At 27.3% G+C, this 23087-nt stretch overlaps 6 protein-coding genes across 13 annotated transcripts; 3 read left to right on the plus strand and 3 right to left on the minus strand.

The window, feature by feature from the left end:
* The first annotated feature begins 152 nt into the window (after positions 1 to 152).
* On the plus strand, positions 153 to 4956 carry LOC127066684 (arf-GAP with dual PH domain-containing protein 1-like). 3 transcript variants are annotated; one of them, XM_051000697.1, is made up of 6 exons: positions 153 to 306; positions 707 to 932; positions 1219 to 1414; positions 1509 to 1868; positions 1953 to 2175; positions 2257 to 4956. In XM_051000697.1, the coding sequence occupies exons 1-6, from the start codon at positions 225 to 227 to the stop codon at positions 2322 to 2324; spliced, it is 1155 nt and encodes a 384-aa protein (XP_050856654.1). In that variant the 5' UTR covers positions 153 to 224; the 3' UTR covers positions 2325 to 4956. The 3 variants fall into 3 exon arrangements, with proteins under 3 accessions (XP_050856654.1, XP_050856655.1, XP_050856656.1); XM_051000698.1 differs by having other exon boundaries at positions 202 to 310; XM_051000699.1 differs by lacking the exon at positions 153 to 306 and adding an exon at positions 336 to 591.
* On the minus strand, positions 3899 to 5132 carry LOC127066690 (PXMP2/4 family protein 4). The gene is made up of 5 exons (XM_051000712.1): positions 4990 to 5132; positions 4723 to 4922; positions 4380 to 4492; positions 4234 to 4304; positions 3899 to 4133 (listed from the first exon to the last, which is right to left on the minus strand). Exons 1-5 carry the CDS (start codon positions 5107 to 5109, stop codon positions 3975 to 3977), a joined length of 663 nt encoding a protein of 220 aa, XP_050856669.1. The 5' UTR covers positions 5110 to 5132; the 3' UTR covers positions 3899 to 3974.
* A 598-nt stretch (positions 5133 to 5730) lies between these two features.
* Positions 5731 to 7437, minus strand: LOC127066692 (N-acetyltransferase 9-like protein). The gene is made up of 6 exons (XM_051000714.1): positions 7289 to 7437; positions 7021 to 7130; positions 6686 to 6742; positions 6437 to 6577; positions 6034 to 6128; positions 5731 to 5946 (listed from the first exon to the last, which is right to left on the minus strand). The coding sequence occupies exons 1-6, from the start codon at positions 7363 to 7365 to the stop codon at positions 5824 to 5826; spliced, it is 603 nt and encodes a 200-aa protein (XP_050856671.1). The 5' UTR covers positions 7366 to 7437; the 3' UTR covers positions 5731 to 5823.
* Positions 7328 to 13416, plus strand: LOC127066675 (ecto-NOX disulfide-thiol exchanger 2). Of its 2 annotated transcripts, none has more exons than XM_051000679.1 (11): positions 7328 to 7475; positions 7587 to 7640; positions 7741 to 8005; positions 8088 to 8677; positions 8752 to 8969; positions 9043 to 9237; positions 9341 to 9524; positions 11051 to 11157; positions 11903 to 12088; positions 12181 to 12487; positions 12561 to 13416. In XM_051000679.1, exons 1-11 carry the CDS (start codon positions 7415 to 7417, stop codon positions 12776 to 12778), a joined length of 2385 nt encoding a protein of 794 aa, XP_050856636.1. In that variant the 5' UTR covers positions 7328 to 7414; the 3' UTR covers positions 12779 to 13416. The 2 variants fall into 2 exon arrangements, with proteins under 2 accessions (XP_050856636.1, XP_050856637.1); XM_051000680.1 differs by having other exon boundaries at positions 7359 to 7506.
* Positions 13417 to 14314: 898 nt separating this feature from the next.
* LOC127066670 (ubiquitin conjugation factor E4 A) lies at positions 14315 to 19586 on the plus strand. 3 transcript variants are annotated; one of them, XM_051000668.1, is made up of 15 exons: positions 14315 to 14405; positions 14799 to 15666; positions 15770 to 16162; positions 16244 to 16570; positions 16640 to 16833; positions 16902 to 17012; positions 17086 to 17283; positions 17404 to 17521; positions 17589 to 17762; positions 17841 to 17986; positions 18083 to 18232; positions 18331 to 18574; positions 18662 to 18824; positions 18905 to 19109; positions 19185 to 19586. In XM_051000668.1, exons 2-15 carry the CDS (start codon positions 15112 to 15114, stop codon positions 19321 to 19323), a joined length of 3117 nt encoding a protein of 1038 aa, XP_050856625.1. In that variant the 5' UTR covers positions 14315 to 14405; positions 14799 to 15111; the 3' UTR covers positions 19324 to 19586. The 3 variants fall into 3 exon arrangements, with proteins under 3 accessions (XP_050856625.1, XP_050856627.1, XP_050856626.1); XM_051000670.1 differs by lacking the exon at positions 14315 to 14405 and having other exon boundaries at positions 14634 to 15666; positions 19185 to 19372; positions 19467 to 19586; XM_051000669.1 differs by lacking the exon at positions 14315 to 14405 and having other exon boundaries at positions 14634 to 15666; positions 19185 to 19349; positions 19467 to 19586.
* A 92-nt stretch (positions 19587 to 19678) lies between these two features.
* LOC127066687 (phosphoserine phosphatase) lies at positions 19679 to 22777 on the minus strand. Of its 3 annotated transcripts, none has more exons than XM_051000708.1 (6): positions 22636 to 22777; positions 20690 to 20837; positions 20438 to 20572; positions 20208 to 20353; positions 19966 to 20127; positions 19679 to 19831 (listed from the first exon to the last, which is right to left on the minus strand). In XM_051000708.1, the coding sequence occupies exons 2-6, from the start codon at positions 20827 to 20829 to the stop codon at positions 19743 to 19745; spliced, it is 672 nt and encodes a 223-aa protein (XP_050856665.1). In that variant the 5' UTR covers positions 20830 to 20837; positions 22636 to 22777; the 3' UTR covers positions 19679 to 19742. The 3 variants fall into 3 exon arrangements, with proteins under 3 accessions (XP_050856665.1, XP_050856666.1, XP_050856664.1); XM_051000709.1 differs by lacking the exon at positions 22636 to 22777 and adding an exon at positions 21338 to 21496 and having other exon boundaries at positions 20690 to 21200; XM_051000707.1 differs by lacking the exon at positions 22636 to 22777 and adding an exon at positions 21338 to 21495.
* Positions 22778 to 23087: the final 310 nt, after the last annotated feature.

The following is a 23087-nucleotide window of genomic DNA, read 5'->3' on the forward strand; positions in this document are numbered from 1 at the left end:
AAAAACATTATTATTTTTTTTTTTTTAATGGCAAATCCTATAAAAAATAAAAACCATAGAGATACACGATACTTTTTCATGAGTATAAGATCGTTGAATTCATGTTATATCGGCTTATTAAAAGTCGTGGCCTCTTTTATGTAAACCTATCTTAAGGTATGTTTTGAAGCATAGTTAGACAAAAACATATTACTTGAAAACGGTTGTATAGCGACTGTTTTAAGATGGCGGACTCGAACGAGAAGTTATTAGTCGAATTGCTTAAAAAACCTGGAAATAATGTGTGCGCGGATTGTGGAGCTAAGAGTGAGTGTGTATCATAATAAATAATCGTAAATATTTCGTCTTCTGACACGCGACGAAATTTAGTTAAAAGTAACACGTATATATGTATTCTGTTAAAAGAAAATGTGGTTACGTTTCGGAACATAGTTATTCTGTATGATTATACATCGTGTTTAATGACATAACAAAGAGAATTATTTTATTTTTAAATGAAAAATTTACTCGACGTTCTTTTTGTACTATTAGTAAAGTATAAGTCCTTGTATCAATATCTTTAGTACATCGCAATAATGATTACAAACGTGTGTGCGTATGTGTATTTTTGTAGACAGTTTTAATAACAATGTTATATAAAAAAAAAATAATAGTAATAATTATAAAGAAAGAAAGAAAAAAGGATCTTTATGTGTATATATTTCAGACCCAGAATGGGCTTCTTACAATATAGGAATATTTGTCTGCACAAGGTGTGCCGGAGTACATAGGTCTATGGGTGCACATATTTCTAAAGTGAAACATCTCAAACTAGATAGATGGGAAGACTCTCAAGTAAATAGGATACGTGAAGTAGGTAATATAACTGCAAGACTACATTATGAAGAACGTGTACCACCTTGTTATCGTAAACCAAATCCAGATGCTCCTCAGTAAGTTTATTTATATATAAATGTATTTATCTAATAATTATTTTTAGGTTTTACTGTTTAATATAATTTAATATTTTAAAGATGAATTAATAAGAAAAATTAACAAATAATATAGGTAATACTATATAATTTCTTTCTTATCATGTTGGAAGTGGTTAAATACCAAGGAACAGGAAGTTTTGTAGAATTTATGGTTAAATATTTTTCGATTTAGCACATTTATTTCAATTCATAAATTTACTTAATGCAAAAATATATAAATACAAAATTAATAATTGATCCACAGAGTTTTGGTAGAACAATGGATACGAGCTAAATATGAGAGAGAAGAATTTTGTCATCCAGAAAGACAGAATTATGTATCAGGGTTTATGGAAGGATTTTTAATGAAGCGTGGAAAAGAAGATTCACGGTATCACCCTCGTAAATTTGTTCTTTGTGAAGCTGAGGATACTTTGAAGTACCATGTTAAAGAAAATAAGGTATATTTAAGTATAATTAAAATAATCTGAAATCTTTACATTTTCAAACACGTATTTTTTTCAATAATATTTTTCTTTTCTTTATACAATAAAGGAACCAAAAGCTATACTTAGGATATCAGAATTAAATGTAGCCTTTGCTCCATCTAAAACTGGTAACCAAAATAGTCTTCAAATATCCTTTATGAAAGATGGCACTACAAGACATATCTATGTGTATCATGAAGATCCAGAAGTAATTACAAATTGGTATTTAGCTATAAGATGTGCAAAATTACATCGTTTGCAAGTTGCATATCCTGGTGCAACTGAGGCTGAATTATTATCACAACTTACAAGAGATTTTCCACGAGAAGGATTCCTGTGGAAAACAGGTCCTAGACACAGTGATGCTTATAAAAAGAGATGGTTTACATTAGATGGAAGGAAACTTATGTATCATGATGATCCTATGGTTTGTACGCATACTTACATGTGTGTGTGCATATGTGCATATATAGAAATTATTCCTTTAATATTTTTTTCTATTGATATAAAGGATGCACATCCAAAAGGTGAAATTTTCTTGGGTCACAGTTCAGAAGGTTTTGCAGTTAAAACAGGAGTTCCACCAGGTGCTAGAAATCAAGGTTTCTCTTTTACTCTTGAAACACCTGATAGAAGTTATCTCTTGTCTGCTCAAAATGATGATGATAGAACACAGTGGATGAATGTAATACAGAAGGTAATAGATAAACCACTTACTCCACAAGATGCAACTGGTGAGTTTTTATCTAAAACGATTTAGTCTTTTTGCATTATTCTTGATTATATAATACTATTTATATAATATTTTATTGCAGTAGCAGCACGTCTTGTAAGAAAACGCACAGCAAGTGGAACAATGAATATATTTTCTTCTGCAAGGTAGGGCTGGATCCCTCTTAGGCATTTTTCTTAATATTATCATATATTGATTAGACAAACCAATTGAATGATTAAAATAATAAAAGTAAGTTTAGGAAATCTGTTTCTCGATATGCCTAGCAAATCAATAACATTTTGTAGATACATATTGTCGTTGAATCACATATATTTATATATCATTGCACGCTACGTTGCTTACATCATATACATAAGACTGGTCAATGGAATTTAATGCAAATATAGTATAGGAATAATTTTTTCTTTAAAACGAATTTTTAACTGACAATATTTGTGATGTGCTGTCAAAAGGAACAGGCAGTATTATAAATATATAGTTAAAAGCTTTTACTTGGCAATAGTATCTTTGTGATATTCCATTATATTTATCAGAAAAAACGTATAAATGATTAGTATACATTATTTATATTTTGGTATAAATGCTTTAGATGAATAAATTACTCTACATAACTTTTGTTTCTTCTGAATATAATCTAAAAAAAAAAAAAAAAACGAAAGAAAATATCTTCAAAATTGAATTCTACAATTTTTTTTTGCAATTAAGTTTATATACTTATTCAAGGTAGATTTTAATTCTATATACGTACCATTAGTCTTTACTCTTTTATATATATACATATAATTTGTCAAGATTTGTAAATAGAAGTTTAAAAAAAAGTAAGATCATTATTTTTATTTTACATGACAAATGTCTGCACATACATACAGGGTTGTTAATTTAATATTGTAGTATCTCAGATAACAAGTTTATTTACTCGTTTTATCAAATTTGAATAGATCATTGTTAATTTCATCAAAAGTGTGATGTTGAAAGATTCTATATGACAGTAGATACCTTTTAGCTTCATTCGTTTTATTAATGGTGCTATCAAGGTGACTGTATCTACTGTTTTACAGAAATTATATCTTACATGCAGAGTGTTATAATGTTATACTATGAGTCATTGTGAATTTGATGATATTTGTTTAATAAAGTATTATTTTTCATGAGGTATCAGCATTTAAGCCAAAATATATAAAACTACAAATTACATAAAACTTTTTATATATTATTAATTATTATATCACAATATCTCCATTTATCAAATTATTTTTTTTTATGTGTAATTTTCTCTGATACTTGAATCCTGATATCATATAAAATTATAATTTAATAATCAGTCAAAATAATTATAAATTTTCAGTGTAAATTTATTATCATAAAATAATAAAAAAAGGTTATATTTAAAATAGTCATGTCTGACTTATTGTAAAGTTTGTTGTAATGATGATGATAATAACAATGATATAATATTTGTAACAATAACACTATTACTACTACTACTACTACTACTACTACTATTACTACCATACTACTACTACTAAATATAATAATAATAATAATAATAATAATAGTAATAATAAAAAATAATAATGTATAAAGGCTGCCAATATACACATTTACTTTGTAGTGTTAAACAATAAAGTATAGCAGCATGTCACACTATTTGTAGATATATGAAAAATAATTTGCTTATGCTCTATAACTGAAGGAAATAAATAATAATGAGACAACAAAGATAAAAATATTGTAATATTTTTAATAATAGCAATAACTTCACAGAGAGAGAGAGAAAGGAAGTAATGTATTTTTATGTTAATTTTTATCATTAAATTTAACTAAAGGCACGTTTTTTATATAGCAAAGAATATTCACCCAACATAATGCTGCAATACTAACATATGTGATACGTAGAGTAGGAGGAATTAATACAAAATTGAAAAATTGTACAGGTATCCAAAATAGGCATGATGTCTGAAAGTAAAAAAAATGAAACCACTCTGGTAATAAAAAGTGGATTAAGTAGAAATTGTTAAAATGCTTCTTGTATGTACTTTATATTTGAATAACCTACCTGAAAAGTTTTAAGAAACTTTGTTTTACATTCTTCAAAAATATCAGATTTACTTTCCATCAAACTCATACCTATAATAAATAATAGAAGTTAATCAATTATAGTAGAAAATATAACATATTGTAATGTGAAATAAACATACTAACTGATAAAGAATAGACAGATCAGTGGTGGTGTTAATATAAATTGATCAAGAAATAACTTAGTTAGAACCAATTTTATAGATTTGCCTTTGTAAAATGTATCTAACCACTTGTACCTGATAATATAAAGAAGGCTTTAATTTTGAAAACTTTTAATTATATATTATAACTTCTAAGTTAAATTCATCTGAATAACATTTTAATTCATACAAAATTCATATTTGTCAAAACTTTAATCCTCAAAATGGGTCTGTAATTATTTTATATATGCATTTTATTTAAATATTGATTTAGATTAATTAATAATAAAATAATAAACAAAATGAAAATTAATTATAAAATATACCATCCATGCAACAATGGTCCTGCTAAAAAAAAACCATAAATAGCATATCTTTTAAGACGTGGCCAATTATATTGTTGTATGGACATGGAAGATTCATGATCTAATAAACCTAAAAAATTATTGCACTTTTGTAACCACAAAAGTATTGGTCTATCGATATTCTGTAGTTCTACTCCATATGTGGATACAGGTTGAATAATCTAAAATATAAACAAATAAAAGATACTTTGATCACTCATTTTTTTTTAATTGATAAAACTGTATTACCTGGAATTTTTTATTATAACTTTGTTGTGCAAATTCAGCGCATGTATAAAAAAAGCCATATGTTATAGAATTCAAGAGCAATGGTCTTTTTCGTGCAAAGTTACTTAATCTGAATAACATATTGAATATTGGCTTATTGTTATCCACGAGAAATATTTAAAATTATAATTATTCTCATATTGTCCTTTTCCAAGTACATTGCATAATATTTTTAGTAAAATTATGTTTATACTATTAAATACAAAATATATAAATTGTTAACGTATATTAATAGATTATCTATTCTATATAAAAATAGGTACTTGTACTTACCTCTATCATAAGTGAGATACTTTGCCATGAATTTAAAACTGAGAAAATATCGTAAGAATTAAATTAATTGAAGTGACAAATGAATCTATTGCTCTTTGTTAATAATCCTTATTACATCCAACAATTGTCATTTTATTAAAAATTTTATCAATCCAACTATAAGAATATAGTTTTCATTTCAAGAAAAAATAATAAAAGATATCTCTTTGCTTCGAGTGTACACATATCCTGCAACATTAGAACTGGCAATAACAGTAAATCTCCGTATGTCCCTCGATATCACTTAAGTTTAATCTATCGTATCATCAAACCACTTAAATGATGAACGCCGTCGATTACATTATTCCGCGCACAATTTGAATAAAGTGAAATAATCAAATAAGTATAATTGAAAGTAATATATAATATATTATTTCAATCAAAAAATGCTTTAATAAATATAATATTGCATTTATTTTACGTTCAATTATTATAAAACACAATGTGCAACGCAAAGATATATAACCGTAATTACAATTTATATCATTTTATATTGTAACATTCATCCATGACAGAATTCATTGTTTCTAAATACAGCCAATCTTTCCATTCTTGATTTATATTATTTTCCATAGTAATTTCTTGAAATATCTCACTTCTTTCGACCTATTTATTATATATCACATATCGTAAATACTTAGTTAAATATTTTATTCAATAAATATTTTATATTTTTATTGAAATATGAATTACCTCGTGAAAGTTCAACTTTCGAAACATATTTATACTCTTTTCATTAACAATCATTATTTTAACTCGATATCTTTTTACATTTAAGACATCTATACCTACGAATGTAACAATTTTGTTTAAAGACGTAATATATATGGAGTAAAATAGGCTATATACAATATATATAAATACATATTGCATATACACCTAAGGGCTAACCCTTCATTTACATGATAGATATTTCTTCTGCAAAAGTATCATGTAAATGAAAATCGTGTAAATCGAGTCTAATATTTACATAGAAAATGAGATAATAAATACCACGATAATCAAATAATTTAAATATTTTTCTTTTGTTTAATAAATTAAATGACTTATTTGATTATTATTATCAATAAAATACTTTATATATATAGAAACAAACCGTAACGAAGCATAAGTAATATAGCTTCCCATCCTCTTCTTTTATGTCTATATTCTTTTTCTGCTATCATGATTTCAGCTTCCGCCGTATATTTACATTCCATATCATTAAAGAACAAATTAGTATCACCTATCATAGCAGCTATATAAATTGTGATAATAAAAAAAAATTTATTTCGTTGATAAGGCTAATTATATTGTTAATGTGAAACTTTTTAATGTATTAGAAGATTTGAGGTTTCGAACATACCGATTTCATCCCCTGTCGATTCGAAGATCGATTTGTCTAAAATGATGAAGGTACACTCTGAAAATATATTAAAAAGTATTTCTATATTAAATAAATAAAAAATTGTTTCTGTACATATTTCATAATATTATAATAATTTTTCATTTGAATTTCTCACATTAATGGCGGGGAATATATTTATATATCATATAAATATTTGGATTATTATCTATGAAAATACGTAATATATTATTATGTTGCAGAAAAAAATATCATTTAAAGTAAACTTTTATATTAAATAACAACGAATATTCTCTATATATTTCGTTCTATCATTGAAATAATGTTCAATTTACTCTTCTCATCTAGTAGCCAATCTTTTTGCATTTCATATTCCTCCGCCAAAGTTAATGGTTCCGAGGCTGTAAGATATTGCAACTCTGGTGATTTCATCCATTCGTGATATCTAAAAACATATTAAAATTTTTAATATTGTTAAATATATAAAATAATATGTGATTCAGGTTTTGTAAAATATAAAGATTTGTTTTGTGCATTAAAAATGGTGGATTTAAAAGAGTTGAAATATTAGATGAGATTCAAATGTTTAAAAGAATCTAATACCTCGTAACATGTTTTTCCTTATACGGAACTAGAATCACATTTTGACCGATAATACGAGTGGATTTGTTCTTTTTCATTATGTTTACAAGATTTATAGGAAAGTCATAAATTTATTCGGAAACAGCGATGGAGAAGAGGTTATCTTGTCAACGTTCATCGATGCTCTGCCATATTGAATTTGTCGGGGGTATGATGTTCCAAGGGGTCGAAATATTTCAGTAATATTTTATTGTGGCGTTCATTGTATACCTATTACGGCATATTTAAAACAATTTGTAATATTCAAAATTCACATCAGGAAAAATGGCTTATAATTTCCCTGGAGTGCCAACAGCGGCTATGTCGCCAATGGGTAAAGCACTTCATCAAAATAATTACACACTTACATTCTTAATTAATTACACGTAAAAATATTTTTAATCATAAATATGAGTTTTTCTTCTAAAAACAAGGTATGGGTCCAATGGGACCACTAGGACCAATCACAGCACCTCAAAGTTTTATGGAACTTACTGGTCAAGGATTTCCTCCTTTGCCACCACCTATACCTCTTCCTGGAATGAATGATTCGCCATTAGAATTCAGTACAAATAAAAATCAGCCTCCCGTTGTACGCGAAAGTTCAGAAGATACCAATGACAGAAGAAGTGACAAGAACGATAACAGACGTGAACGAGATAGTCGTGACGGTAGGGAAAATAGAGACAACAGTAGAAGGTGTTTATTGTTTTTTCTACGATATATGAAATAAGTTAGTTTGAAAAGGTAAATATTTAGATTTCATTATATTTTCATTTAGATCAAGAGGTGATCGTAATGAGCGAAGAGAAAGAGATCGAGATAGAAGAGAAGAACGAAATGAAAGAGATCGAAGAGAGGATAGAAGAGTAGAAGACAGAAGCAATAATATAAGTTCTACGAGTAATAACAATAGTCATAGCAATTCAAATAATTCTGATATACAATCTAATACAGCAAGCAGCACACCTAGTTTAGGACCACAAATGGAACCAACAACAGGAGTTTGGGGAATGGGTGTTGGATATCCTATGATGGGAATGGGACCAATGGGACCAATGGGTCCTATGATGAGTGAAATGACATTAGGTGCACATATGGGTCATGCTCATGGTTATGGACCCATGAGTATGGGAATAATGCCACATGACAGTGGTATGATAGGTGCTCCAATATTAGGACCTGAACAAATCATGACAGATACAGCAGCTCAAATAATGACTGGTGCATTGCCACCGCCATCTGCTCCTCCACAAGGTACCAAAGATATTATACATTGCAAAAGTTGTACATTGCTTCCACCAAATCCAAATGCACCACCACCAACTACAAGAGAAAGACCTCCAGGATGTAGAACAATTTTTGTTGGAGGTACATATCTTATATTTTATAATTTTTTTGTAATACATTACTAGATGTATTCTTAAAGTTTGGTACATGCATAGGTTTGCCAGAAAACATGACAGAAACAATTATTCAAGAAATATTTGAACGATGTGGAGAAATAACTACTCTACGTTTATCCAAGAAGAATTTCTGTCATATACGCTTTGTTTTGGAAGCCAGTGTCGATGCTGCTATTTATCTTTCTGGTTATAGAGTAAGAATAGGTTCTAATGGAGATTCTGCAAATACTGGAAGACTTCATGTCGATTTTGCACAAGTATGTTAATAATGTTTTTATTTTATATTTTTTTTTATTTCATATTTATATGTTGTACATGTGCAATATATAGGCAAGGGATGATCAATACGAATGGGAGTGTAGACAACGACAATTACAACGAGAACAACGTCATCGAGAAAGAGTGGAGAAGGAACGTCAGCGTCCACCGTCAAGTCCACCACCTGTTGTCCATTATACAGATCATGAAGCATCAAATATATGTGAGAAAATCAAGCAGGATGATACTTTTATGAAAGCTGTACAAGTAAATTTTTATATTACTATTTTGTCTGATTTAGTTGAAGATTAACAAAAAATAAATATATATAAATATTTACGATTTTATATTTTACACAATTTACCTATAGGTCGTCGTAACATGGCTCGAGCGTGGAGATTGTACAAAGCGCAATGCTAATACTTTTTACTCTATGATACAATCAACAAATTCTCACGTTCGTCGATTGCTCACGGAAAAGGCTGTGTATGAAGAAGAACTACAAAAAGCAAGGGAGGTCATGAAAGGCAGAATGCAAGGATTGCTCATACAATGTACGTGTATACTTTCTTCTTATTTTGTCATGTGGGTCTCTACTATTGTACATTTTACTTTGTATGCGAAAGTATACTGCATACATGTGTCGCTTTATCTGGTAAGTTTATTGTTGTGATAAATTTAAACAAGTTCCTACCCTCATCCAATTTGGATTTTATCAACAAGTTCCAAATCATTATCACAATGATTTGGTCGAAATATAATGAAAGCATATATTTTCTTTTTTTCTTCATCATTAAAGCAAATATTACACATTATGATGTGGTAAATAGCAAATTTGTTTAGTATGTTACCCAGGTACGCACAAAGGTATGTTACATATATTTCAAGTTAATTATAAATATATATATATACATATATATGTGTATGTATGTAGTATGTATGTATGTATATATATATATACACATATATATATATATATCTTATAAAAAAATCTTTAAAATATATCAAATATGTCAAGGTAATATTGTCAAAATTAGAAGCGACGCAAATAATTAATCAGTTCTATTGTATGATAATCTTGTTAAAACATATTCAAAGTTTCATTACATCATTAAGTAACATTCATTTCTACTATGGTCAATGCACATTCAGGGACGACTTGATAGGGAGGACAAAGAAAATAGGAGTGCATAAGGTGGGTGACGAATGCTGTCTTTCGATTCAGACTCTGATAATTATAACCAATGTGCACAGTTCATCATAATGTTCATCTAATAGAAATATAGTGTACTGAAAAGTTGCATGCTTGCCAATGCTAAGAATTAAGGGTGATGGGCTATATTTTCATTGTAAGGACAATTTTAAGTGGTAATTTCTTGTAATGTTCTTTATCAAATTCAAAAATGCAGCATTTTATATCAAACTAAATAGTAAATAAATAAATATATATATACGTATTATGGATATTCCGAGAGAATATTTTTTCACATAAAGCAAATACATTTTAAAATTGTCTTGAACATTGGAAACCTCCACAGATTGTAAGTCATTAGGCATAAATCGTATGACAAATAATGCATATTTTTTTTTATAGAAAATAAGCATTATTTGTCTTGTCAACTTTAAAATAGATATTGGCAGCAGAGGTACAAGGTGGAAGAAATTAGGGAATAATATTATTAAATATAAATGTGTTTATTAAGATTGTTCGTTTATATTTACAAACTATACTGACTGAAGCTTAGCATGATATATATGAATTTAAAAGGACTATCATCAAGAATACCTATAAATACATGTAAATTGTGCTGAATTAGAGGTACAGTTAAATATCTAAGAATTCTAGAGTGGTACTTTTATCAGATTTGGTCACAAACCTGCAGAATTTAAGCAAGTATATGTAAAGTGAGAGAGGGAGAGAGAGAAAGAGAGGGAGAGAGTGGGAGAGAGTGAGAGAGAAAGAGAGAAAGAGAGCAAGCATATATATAGTCCAAAAACAAATGTAGAGTTTGAAAAAAGTGTACAACAGAAGATTTGTTGTGTTTTTGTATGCAACATGCGACATCCATGTCATCAACAGTCAGTCAGATCGAACGTGTCTTTACTGCGGCTAGCCACAAGAAGGTGTGGGATCATTTCACTAAGGCTCAACGGAAGAACATCGAAATGTGGAAGAAACAATCTTCGGTATGTATGTGCATTCCCACACCAGCAGAGTGTCGAATATTTTTCTTTTATGAACAATTGACAGCAACTTTGATTAAGAATTTATGTTATATATTGCTTATTTGTGCAATTGCATGATACCTATTATAAGCCAAGCACGCTCATTTTGCAAAACAATTTTTCGAATAAGCAGGTAAGTATGAAAAAAGGAAAATGCTTCATAAAATGGTCAGACACATGCTTTCTGCACGCAACAATTTTAAACTTTTGTTGGAAAAAAAACGCTAATGAAAAAGGTAATGCATAATTTGAGCTACGTAAGTAGGGCAAATACCCATTGGAATAACAGGTAACAAAGATCTAATGGTCTTAGTAACAAGAAATAGATCATGAAATGATTAGCATGGATTCATAAAGAATTCATGTAATTAAAAATGAGTTTTCTCTCTAATACATCATTTTTTATATATATTTTATTTCTGTACTTCAAACATACCAATCTTTTAAAGTGTAAAATAAACTCATTTAATATTTTCTATCAACCGAATTTACCATCATGCAAGCTTTGAATTACAGAAAATGTAGCTTTATATTTTTATATGTTCCAAGCATTGTATGTCAATTATAACAATGCATATTAGAAAAAAGTCATTATTTTGTAAAATGACAACCTGTGCTGATCCAAAAAAACAGCATATTATGCATGATTCTGTGTACATATTAATTTATTTTAACTTCTACCAATTTAATGATTTTGACATAATAGGAAATTAAAGCAGTTCAATTAGAAGAAACTCTTATGGAAGGGGAAGGTGAAATGGATGTCTCAGATTGTGAAGAAGAATCGCAAAGAAAAAAAGCACGGATTCAAGCTGATGATAATGAAAAAATGCAATCTCTAAAAGAAGAAAATGATAGTTTAAGATGTCAACTAGAAGCATATAAAAATGAGGTATAAAAATAATAAAAATTTACATATACTTATAATTAGATAATTATATACCATCTTTACTAATTCTCATATAAAAATTTTAACTTTTTCAGGTTGATTTATTAAAGTCAGAAATAAAGTCAGATATTGATGCAAAAGATAAACAAATGAAAATGTTACAACAAACATTAAAAGGTATGCAAGAACAACTATTACAATCTCGAAAGCAACAAGCACAAGACGATCAAAAAATAAAAGATTTAATTGTAAAACTTAATGCCACTAAAAGAGAAGAAACTCGAGAAAATGATATAATAACTCTTGATAAGGATGATATTAATGAAGAACGTCGTACACCTAAACAATTAATTTTGGCATCTAATCTTGTACAAGTTACACAAAAAGATGCCAAACTTATAGGTAAAGAGTTATTCTCTTTTTTTATTTATATTATACGAGTTATTATAATCAATCAAACTTTATGCTCTTGTAGGTTTGATTGCCACATTTTTACATATACACCCATTTGGTGCAAGTGTGGATTACTTATGGTCGTATTTACAAAAACTAGAACCAGGAATCAAACCAAACGAAGTAGAAGTTTTAATGCAAAGATTCCCACAAGTTTTCAAACAAGAATTATTTGGCATTGGAGCAAATATGGAAAGGCGATGGCAATTTTCAGGTTTTAGTCTTTCTCGAAGTCATTAGATATTAAAAATGGTTTTGATTTTTGAATCATTATTATTATAATATCATCTAACTCCACATAATATGCAGTTATAATTATTGTATATAAATTTTAATTTTTTTCTCAATTTCACAGTCTTTCACAACTGAAATTTATAGTTAATGTCTATGTGATGTTTGAGAAATGCAACATATTATTATAGTACACATAATAAAAACGTAGTACTTCTTTAATCAGTAGAAAAAAAATTACATTCATTATTGTGATTTGATACTATATTAAAGTTTCATGGATTTATGATACTATAATATTTGTATAACATATAATTTGTTTCCCTATTTTTTTGTTTCAAATTTTAATTATACATTGTTAATTGTCCCCAGTATCCAAAGATAATTTTACAATTATCAAAATAACGTTGCTCTAACATAGTACGTTTATAATAAGGAATGCGTGTATGTGTCACGTGTGTGTATGTAGTTGTATATATTTATATGAATTCTTATATTCCCATGAATGTAAGTAAATAATTTGTATCACAAAATATAACAAATGTTATGAGATTATTCAAGTATAAAATAGATTTTTTATATCAAATATGGTTATTTATATTTGGATAAGAATCTAAATAAAAAAAAAATATTCTTTATCATGATCATATACTTTTAATTGAATGTGTCTCAAATACGATATACAATCATCGGCATATAATGTGAAATCATTGCATGAATTATAGTCTTGAGCGAAAGCTCAAGGCTATTTGTTACTCGTGCGTTTTATAACGATTTACGTCAATAATAAGAACAGGCGTAATTCATGATCCATGAATAAGGTTCCATTTTAAAAATGAAAGTAATTTGAGAAAAATCATTTCAAAAAATAATATTTTTTCGATAATAGTTTACGTATAAAAATAAAGTTTTTTACAAAATTCGAAAAAGTTATGTCTTTAACCTTCATCTTTAAAATGAAGCCTTGTTCATTAAAATCGTTCAAGAATTACATTTGGAACTGCTATTGGCGTAAGCATTGTTTTCGACATTTTTTGTAAAAAAAAGTTTTGTACAGTGACGGCACTTGAACTTCGCGACAAAAAAAAAGCTTCTACTCCCATTGTTGAATTTCGTATAAACGCTAGAGTGGTATGTGTTTTGTTTTTGTAAAGTAGATAATTGCTTCCTTGTTTGTGTGCGTAACTATGTAATCCAAATTAAATTTTTTGATCCATTTAAAAGAAAATTTCGTCATGGAGAAACCATGATAATTTATTTAGGCATTTTAACGAGCTTTCGATTGATGATTTTTGAATAAAAATAAGCAAATATGTTCAATCATTCATTCTATTTCACGGTTCATGGATCTTAGCAATAATATATAATTTTGAAATAATTTTATAATTATTTAAACAATGTGTAATGTATACGGAGTAAAATAAACTGATACTTGAGCAATAATGTATACTCGTTTAAATACTACAAGCTCGTAAACAAAACAGTTGACTTCTCCCAATTCTACCACTAGTTTTGTTGATATTACATTTAATGTCAACAAAAACTAACGTTCGGCCGACTCTGATATTTACCGATTATTTAGTTTTCTTTCGGATTCCGACAAGGAAGCATCGTAGCTGTCTCTTTCCGGACGTTGGTAATTATATAATTAATATTTTTGGTAATTTTATAATTATTTAAACGATGTGTAATATATACGGAGTGAAATAAATCAATTTTGTACTTATTATACTATTGTATAATTTAATTAGATTATGTATTTATGCTCGTCATCGTGTCCACACATATCTTATTCTTTTTGATTTTTCTTATTAATCATTAGTTAACAAAAACTTAGTAATTAATTTACATATGTAGATATATTATTTTATATACAGCTATCTTGGTTATGTATAAAAATTTCTCTCACATTACTCGATTGTAGATTACGTTCGAGAGTAATATAACCTACACCGTTACACCGTTAGTTTATATACCGATATAATAGGTGCGTAGTAGTATCGACAATGTTTTTCTATTGCTCCTATAGTTCATATTTCGTCCATATCTGTCGCTGAAGTCGCATATATTACGAGCGAAAAGTGGGGAACAGCCTTAAGGTCACGTCATGAAGAAATTGAGAGAGTCATGATGATATCAAATGAATTGTACGTTAACATCGAGTAGAATCGTTAAAATTTTTGTAGAATATCTCGAAAATCATGTATAAACTTGTGACTGTGTTATTTTAATATATTTTACCATGTGTTTTATAATCTTCCCAATAATAATATGACAATCTGTGATGTTTGATTACGAAATGATTAAGTTCGTTGCTTTTATGGAATTATATTGTTGTAATCATGTGTGATAATGTAAATAGTAATCCATTTGCTGGATTGTTCTCTACTATAAACGATGCTATATCGTATTCAACACGAGCTATTAATGCTGAAAACAATGATAAATATACGAGTCAATCTACCGAAGAAGATAACGACAAAGATAAAAAATTATTTACTACCCAAGTATCTGAATGTTGTCAAATACAACCAGAAATAATTAATAAACTTATGGCAGATGTATTTGGTTTGATGTTAAAATCGAAAGAAGAAGCACAGGTAGAAAAAGAATTGGTATTTATTGATACTGATTCTGTAGAAAATGCTATTTTTGAAAGGTTATTGATACCCAATCCAAAGACTAAACTAATCATAAACAAAAACTCGAATGGAACTTATATTGATGGTCATATAGTTGACACACAAGTTATACCTTATCTTTATGAAAGTTTTTGTCGTTTGAGAAAATATCGAGCAAATCAAGGATTTTCCAATGATATTAATAATTTACAACATATCATTTTAAGAAATGTTGCTACAGCTTTGCAAGAACCAGGTTTATTTGAGGGTCAAGAGGTAAATAAATATACTGTTTCCTTTTCTAACTTATTGAATTTGTAATTCTATTAGAATTAAATGTGGAATATATTATTTATATATTATAACTTTTATCATTTAGATTCATTATCAATTTATTGCTTTGTTCATGGAAGATATTTCAATAACACCTGAACTATCTGTATTTACTAATGGTATAGTAACAGAAATATGCTCTGGGAATGAAGATACATGGGAGGACATTATTAATATATCTTTTAGTCCTATTCTTGCTATTATTCACAAAGAAGCGGCTCAAAGCAATCTCCTAATATTTCGTCAATATTGGTTTAGTCTTCTTTATCTTTTTTCTTCTATCGAACCTTTAGCAAAATTACTTATACAATACAGTAAACCAAAGTCTAATCAAGGTCGAGATTATTCAAATACATTATTAGGTGCATTGTTTCGTTTGAGTTGTTTGCCAGAAACAATTGACGCACAATTTGATTTTTTTGATAAACCATTTGAGAAGGTAAATTGATTCAATAATTATCGTATAACTTGATTTAATGATTATCATATTTTTCTTATTTTTAAATTTATTTGTTGTTAGCCTACCGATACAATCAAGGCTAATATATGGACAGCATTAGACGCATTAAGTGAATCTTTACAACGTATTTTCCATTCCTTATTGAAATGTTCTACAGAAGTTCGTCATATGACATTACAATGGATAGGAAATTGCCTTCATGCAAATGCAAATAGAGGAAAACTTTGGAATTCTCATAATGATATTAACTTCGGTGCATCATTATGCGTATCAGATGGATTTATGCTGAATTTGGGGGGTATGTTATTGCATCTCTGTCAACCATTTTGTGTTAAATTAAAAGACACAAAAGTTCCTAAGATTGATCCAACATATTGTGCAGTGGAGGTTTGTATACTAAATACAATTTTGTAAATACTAGTTTTACAGAGTTTACAAAATAAATACAAATTTTAGGCTGCTGATGAAAATGAAAGTCGTATTCGCGGTTTACATATGAAAGGAATGACTCAAGAAACTTGTTTAATACCAACACCAGAAGATCATGTAAAACCAATAGCAAAATCTTTTAGTTTTGTAACGGAGTGTTTCTTTTTAACACATCTTGCGCTAGATCTTGGATATAGAGTTGTTTTAGATAAACTAATGAGGTATGTAGTAGTAGTATTTTTATTTTAAGAAAACAGCATGTTAATATCTTTTATTATTAAAATTGTAGATCAGAACAAGACTTGGCTAGTATTCAACGAGTTTTTAACGATTCGCGTAACGGTGGTAGTTCAGAAGTTATTGAAATTATTACTCAACGATTGGAAATGGAAATGACGAAGTAAATATTTATAATAAGAAACCATTTTGTTAATATAACAAAGTTCGCATCATATTTGAAATTTATATTATAGGTACTTGTCTTTAAAAGCTAGTTTATTAGCTCCTGAAATGTTGAATCTTTTAGCCAAATTTCATGCAACAACAGCACAGTGGTTAATACAAGTAAATTTAAATGAGATAGATGAAGAAGATGATAATGATGATTATGCACCAAAGAAATATAGACCCCTTACATTCCCTTTGTCAGAAGTAGTTCCAATTACTTTAAGGTACAATGCATATATATATATATATATATATATATATATATATATATATAATTTGTTACAATTTTTATACATTTCCTGATATAATCTAGTAATTTATAATTATTATATATTATAACATAGGTGCATTCCTGAATTTGTAGTGGAAAATACAATTGGATTTTTATGTTTTTTACGAAGATTCAATCCTTATACTTTCGAAGAACAAGGAGAAAGCTTATTGAATCCAATATTGACAGAAGTAAGTTATTAATAATTGTTTACTGTAATTTTGTAGGTATAAATAAAAAAATGATTTATTGTCATAGATAATAGTGTTAATGGATCAACATCGTCTTTATAATCCTCATTTACGTGCACGATTAGCTGAAGGATTAGGTTCACTTTTACCTACTACAGAGGAAGGTATTAATCCAGGATTAGGTCCTCTAAGAACATTCCACAGGCAACAATTATTTAAAACACATCCATATGCTGATCAAGTTAGTAGTTATTCTACTTTAGGTATAAATTAATAAATTTGATTACATATTAATAGTATTACCTTATTGTTTATACAGATAGTTGCTCATTTACTTCAAGTATTTGTTAGTATTGAAATGACTGGGCAAAGTGTACAATTTGAACAAAAGTTCAATTATCGTCGACCTATGTATATCGTTATGCAATATTTGTGGAAACTACCTGAACACCGTAATAACTTCGTGTAAGTTAAATTAATAATGAGATGTGACATACCTGTGTATACTTGAAACTTAATATTATTAATTATAAAAATATTTTTTTTTTTTTATAACTATAGTACTTTAGCTCAAGATGCCGAAGCCAATATGGAAGCTGTACATCCACCCTTGTTTTTATGTTTTATCAATCTTTTGATGAATGATGCTGTTTTTTTGTTAGACGAAGCTCTTTCTAATATGGCACAATTAAGGCAAATGATTCAAGCAAGGTAGTCTAATGTATAATATTTACAATGAAAATTTAAGTATATTTTATATAAATATTAAAAATTATAACAAAAATAATATTATTAACATAATTTGTAAGGGAAAATGGAGAATGGGATAAATTACCTCAACACGAACGTGTTCAACAAGCAAATTACCTTCAACACGTAGGAACGATTGCTCAATTTGATAATATCTTAGGTAGAAAAACTATACAGACGATAAAAATGTTGACGTCTGAAATAAAATCGATTTTTTGTCATCCAACGATGGTAGATCGAATAGCTTCAATGCTTAATTATTTATTGTTGCAATTAGTTGGACCCAATAAAAAAAATCTTAAGGTATTTAATTTTAAGATTTTAGAATTTATGTATAACATAGATTTATGACTATAATATTATATTGTATTAAATTTATTTGTGCCAAAGGTCAATGATCAAAAAGAATATGCATTCGATCCAGCGAATTTGGTGTTAGATATATGTGAAATCTATGTTAATTTAAGTGAAAATAAGTCATTTACATTGGCTGTATCTCAAGATGGTCGTTCTTATAGTACTGATCTTTTCAAATTAGCAGATAATGTACTTGGTAAAATTTTTTTCTTTTATAACATTTATTCTTAAATTGATTTGTTCTTTAATCATCTATAACATAATATTTCATTGTAGTTCGCATAGGAGGTTTAGATATACTAGGAGATTTAAATCAATTTGCCAAAAATGTAGAAAAAGCTGCAAATCAAAAGAAAGAAGAAGATGAAATTCTAACGGAAGCTCCAGAAGAATTTCTTGATCCTATTATGTCAACACTTATGGTCGATCCTGTTATTTTACCTTCATCAAAAATAACTATTGATCGACAAACTATTGCTAGGTTGATTTTAAATCGTTGACATTTATACGTTTTACTATAGCATATGAATACAATAATTTCATGTTTTTATTCTAGGCACTTATTGAGTGATCAGACTGATCCTTTTAATCGCTCTCCTCTTACTATGGATATGGTAAAATCGAATACAGAACTAAGAAATAAAATACAAGAATGGATAACGAAAAAAAAAGAAGAAATATCATTTAAAATTTAATGATGTTATTTTCTTAGAATAAAAATGTACAAATATATTACTTTTCTCTGTGTGTAATATTTGAGATAAAGTCAATGTATAGCTTTATATATAAGTAATAGAAATATATATAAACATATAAATTTATCCATACTATTTTACAGACTATTTTGGCTCTTAATTGTGTGTATATACACACACACACACACATCAGAGGAGGGAAGAGGTTTTTTATTACATAAGTAAATGTATAACACTTTATAAAATAAATTTTTTGAACGTCATTACGAATTTAAAAATAATATGGTATTATACAATGTATTATATGATATTTTTACCTTATATTATGGGTAATCGAATTAATAACTATTTCATCTATAATTCATAAAAATAATTTAATTGCATTATATTTGTACAAATTATTATTATTCTATCTAAAATTACAAATTATTTATAAGTTCATCAAAAGTTGTAACAAACCATTTTGAATTTAACTTAACACTTTCTCTAATTACATTTCCTCCAAAACCTATAATTGAAATTTAAAATATTACTTATGTATCACAGTATATAACAAATAATTATAAATATTATAAATTATCTTCGAATAAAACAACTTTTGTATCATAATTTTTATTCTATTTTTAAGTTCAATATGCATACCTATAAATGCATCTGCTGGAGGAGAAGCTTCTAAATCTGTTGCACCATCTCCAATATGGACAATAGTTTTAAATCCTTTTTCTTCTTTAAGAAGACGAATAACTTCAGCTTTACCACCACTTTTTGATGTTGGTTCATTTTCATCAAAGCCTGCATAATCTCCTAAATATAAAACATATTTTTTATTCTTGTTTTTAATCCTCTTTTAACTATTATCTTTTAAGGAGAAATAAAATACTAACCTGTAAAATAAAATTTAAGTCTATTTGCATAAATATTTTCAGGTGGTATATCAAGTTGTTCTGCAACTGAACGTATTAAACAATGGAATCCACCAGAAACAAGAAATACTTCCTTTTTATGTGAATGCAATGTTTTTATCAAATTTCTGTAATATTTATGTTGTTAATAGATCTAATATATTATATATGTAAATACTTTTATATAATAATATCTTATAAAGATGTATTACTTTATTCCCGGAGTAAGCTGTGGAGGATGTACTTGTATAAATTCTTTAATCTGTGATAAACTAGGTTTTATAATACCTAATCTTACTGAAAGAGATTGTTGGAATGTCATATTTCCTTGCATTGCTTGCTTTGTTCTGGAACATCATAAAAATAACATATTATAAATTATGAAATTAATTTGTTAAACATAATTAAATTTCATATCATTTTCTGCACAGATAATACATTGAAAAAATTTTAAATATACTCACAATTCAGTAACTTGTTTGCCTTTGCCACAAAATTTGGCAAGTTCATCTATACCTTCATCTTTGATAACAGTAGAATCTACGTCAAAAGTTATTGCATCCGCAATTCTCCAAATAGTTTTTATTTTTTCTAAATTTTCCATGTGTGCCACTATTATTTAAAAAATGTATGTAATAAGAGTAATTGAAACATATTATATAATACATTTGTATAATGTTATTATTCAATCATAATTTTATTAAATAAACATTTCTTCTAAGCAATTATGTACATATTAACAAAATGTACATATGTATTAATTACAACAAAAACATCACGTAACTTAACCATAAACAATTAATTCCGATTTATTAGACTGGTGACAGAATATGTTTGTTCCATTTTACAAAATTACAATATATCATTGGAGATAAATAATATCACAATAATATTGCGTGAGAATAACATGACGCGGATCAAAAATTACACGTCACATGACTCGTTTATTTCCAATAAATATATATCATATATCAACTACAAATATACATTAATTAATAATTAAAATGAACTATAAATTTATATTATTATGTAAGATTTATATAAAAGATTTTTTAATAGAAAAAAAATGAAAAAATAAAAAACAATTATACATTATTTATATGTAAACTAACAAATAATTCTTAACATCGTATCATATGCACACACAGCATATATACACGTATTTCCTTAATGTATATATTATATATACTAATCATATATTTTTTATCGATAAAGATAATTTTAAATGATAACTAAAATCACATATGGGAATTTATATGCTTCATATACATATAACTAAAGATAAACGGTAATTGACTTCATCCGCATACTAAATGCATACATGTTACATACATACATACATATATATATATATATATATATATATATATATATATATATATACTACGCACTCAGAACTTAACTCTTTTACGTAACTGGTGAAATCAGTTCTACAGAAATTGATAATAAATCGTTAGAAAATATTTTGAACGAAGATATTTCTTACGAAATGTAATAGATTATTACATGTATACATACATAATTCAGATGTACACGTGTACCTCTTTTTGTTTGTTTAAAAAGTGCATATGTGCGCATGTGCATTGAAATGTATTTACATATTAAATATATTGCAAAACAAAGAAAAGAAAATATTTAAAAATATTTTGTAAAATATTATTTAATATTTTTATTATATAAAAAATGTTTTTTCTTAGATACATTTTTGATATTTAAAATTGCGATGAAAATAACCGATACGAACATTTATGTGTCACAAAATTGCATTAATTGAAATGTAAAAATTATGTAAACATAACGTAAAAATACTGCTATGAATGTGTAGTGCAATGGCCTCATATCGAAATGGAGGTGATTATATCGAAAAAATGATCAGTAAATTATGTATGTTTATTTACTTCGATCATTGAATGGTATGTAGGTATTATACGTACATAGTATTGTACATAGAACTATTTTATTAAAAGTTCAAGGAAATAAATTATTATTATAAAAAGATAGACGAACTTGAAAAATAATAATAGTAGTATATAAAGATTTAATTTTTTCTATTTTGAAGAAACAGACATTATTTATTAATAAAAATTCCATTGTGTTACATTAATAATAACAACTATTTCATTTATGTGTCAGATCAAATTGTTTTTTTTTTCCAATAGGAATGTATATGTGTGCGTGTGTGTATGTATATATATCTTCTTTTAATATTTGTAATTATTCTGATTTTATATTATCAGTATTATTTAATTGTGACTATTGGTTATACATACGGAACGAATTAGATATGGTTCGGTTATTAAAAAATAAAGAAATATTGGATTATTTGACTTTATCAATGAAGTTTACGTTGAATTGTTAAGCGCGTCTCTCGCATAGTTGAATTTAGATAAATTATATAACAAGTACTTACGTTTTATATCAAAACAGAAGTATAAGGATGTGACAGTGTTATAAGTGCAACTTCTCGTGGATAAGTGCCTTATTATATGGTTTTCGACTGTGATAAGAATGCACTACTACCTGTACAACCTTTTTTGTTGTGAACGTAGCAGTTTATAATATTTCACATTAGATGGCGCAAGTGAAACAATCGTAACGTTACACTTTTGTAGATATTTAGCATACAAGATTTAAAAAAAAAAAAACGATTTCAAAGAAATAACAAAAGGTTGTTTTTCTTTTACAATAACTTTTATTATTTCATATTAATTTTTTAAGAAATAAGTGTAATATATAATATGTAAGGATATCATGCGTTACGTTAAAATAATAACGATAAGTAAAATAAGTAGATATCGATAGATTCCCGCCATTTGTTATGTTAACCTGTATTTGGTAAATATTTATATTTAATAATTCGTG

Source organism: Vespula vulgaris, chromosome 10 (genome assembly GCF_905475345.1).
Source record: "Vespula vulgaris chromosome 10, iyVesVulg1.1, whole genome shotgun sequence".
Classification (NCBI taxonomy): Eukaryota; Metazoa; Arthropoda; class Insecta; order Hymenoptera; family Vespidae; genus Vespula; species Vespula vulgaris.

Bases quoted from the DNA above. Each gene is read 5' to 3' on its own strand.
- LOC127066687 (XM_051000707.1), bottom strand. The intron at 20,573-20,689 runs GTGAGTATATTT...ATGATGTTCCAG, and splicing joins GGCAAACAAGTTACTGAATT to AACAAAGCAAGCAATGCAAG. The intron at 20,354-20,437 runs GTAATACATCTT...TAAATATTACAG, and splicing joins CAGCTTACTCCGGGAATAAA to AAATTTGATAAAAACATTGC.
- LOC127066684 (XM_051000697.1), top strand. From the start codon at position 225: ATGGCGGACTCGAACGAGAAGTTATTAGTCGAATTGCTTAAAAAACCT. The intron at 307-706 runs GTGAGTGTGTAT...TATATATTTCAG, and splicing joins CGCGGATTGTGGAGCTAAGA to ACCCAGAATGGGCTTCTTAC. The intron at 933-1,218 runs GTAAGTTTATTT...ATTGATCCACAG, and splicing joins CCAAATCCAGATGCTCCTCA to AGTTTTGGTAGAACAATGGA.
- LOC127066670 (XM_051000668.1), top strand. From the start codon at position 15,112: ATGTGTGATAATGTAAATAGTAATCCATTTGCTGGATTGTTCTCTACT. The intron at 17,284-17,403 runs GTACAATGCATA...ATTATAACATAG, and splicing joins GTAGTTCCAATTACTTTAAG to GTGCATTCCTGAATTTGTAG. The intron at 17,987-18,082 runs GTAAGTTAAATT...TTATAACTATAG, and splicing joins GAACACCGTAATAACTTCGT to TACTTTAGCTCAAGATGCCG.
- LOC127066690 (XM_051000712.1), bottom strand. From the start codon at position 5,109: ATGTTATTCAGATTAAGTAACTTTGCACGAAAAAGACCATTGCTCTTG. The intron at 4,923-4,989 runs GTAATACAGTTT...TTTATATTTTAG, and splicing joins GTTATAATAAAAAATTCCAG to ATTATTCAACCTGTATCCAC. The intron at 4,134-4,233 runs GTAGGTTATTCA...TTTTACTTTCAG, and splicing joins AGTTTCTTAAAACTTTTCAG to ACATCATGCCTATTTTGGAT.
- LOC127066692 (XM_051000714.1), bottom strand. From the start codon at position 7,365: ATGAAAAAGAACAAATCCACTCGTATTATCGGTCAAAATGTGATTCTA. The intron at 6,578-6,685 runs GTATGTTCGAAA...CAATTTATATAG, and splicing joins ATCGACAGGGGATGAAATCG to CTGCTATGATAGGTGATACT. The intron at 6,129-6,436 runs GTTTGTTTCTAT...TTACATTCGTAG, and splicing joins ATTACTTATGCTTCGTTACG to GTATAGATGTCTTAAATGTA.
- LOC127066675 (XM_051000679.1), top strand. From the start codon at position 7,415: ATGGAGAAGAGGTTATCTTGTCAACGTTCATCGATGCTCTGCCATATT. The intron at 8,678-8,751 runs GTACATATCTTA...GTACATGCATAG, and splicing joins TAGAACAATTTTTGTTGGAG to GTTTGCCAGAAAACATGACA. The intron at 8,970-9,042 runs GTATGTTAATAA...TGCAATATATAG, and splicing joins TTCATGTCGATTTTGCACAA to GCAAGGGATGATCAATACGA.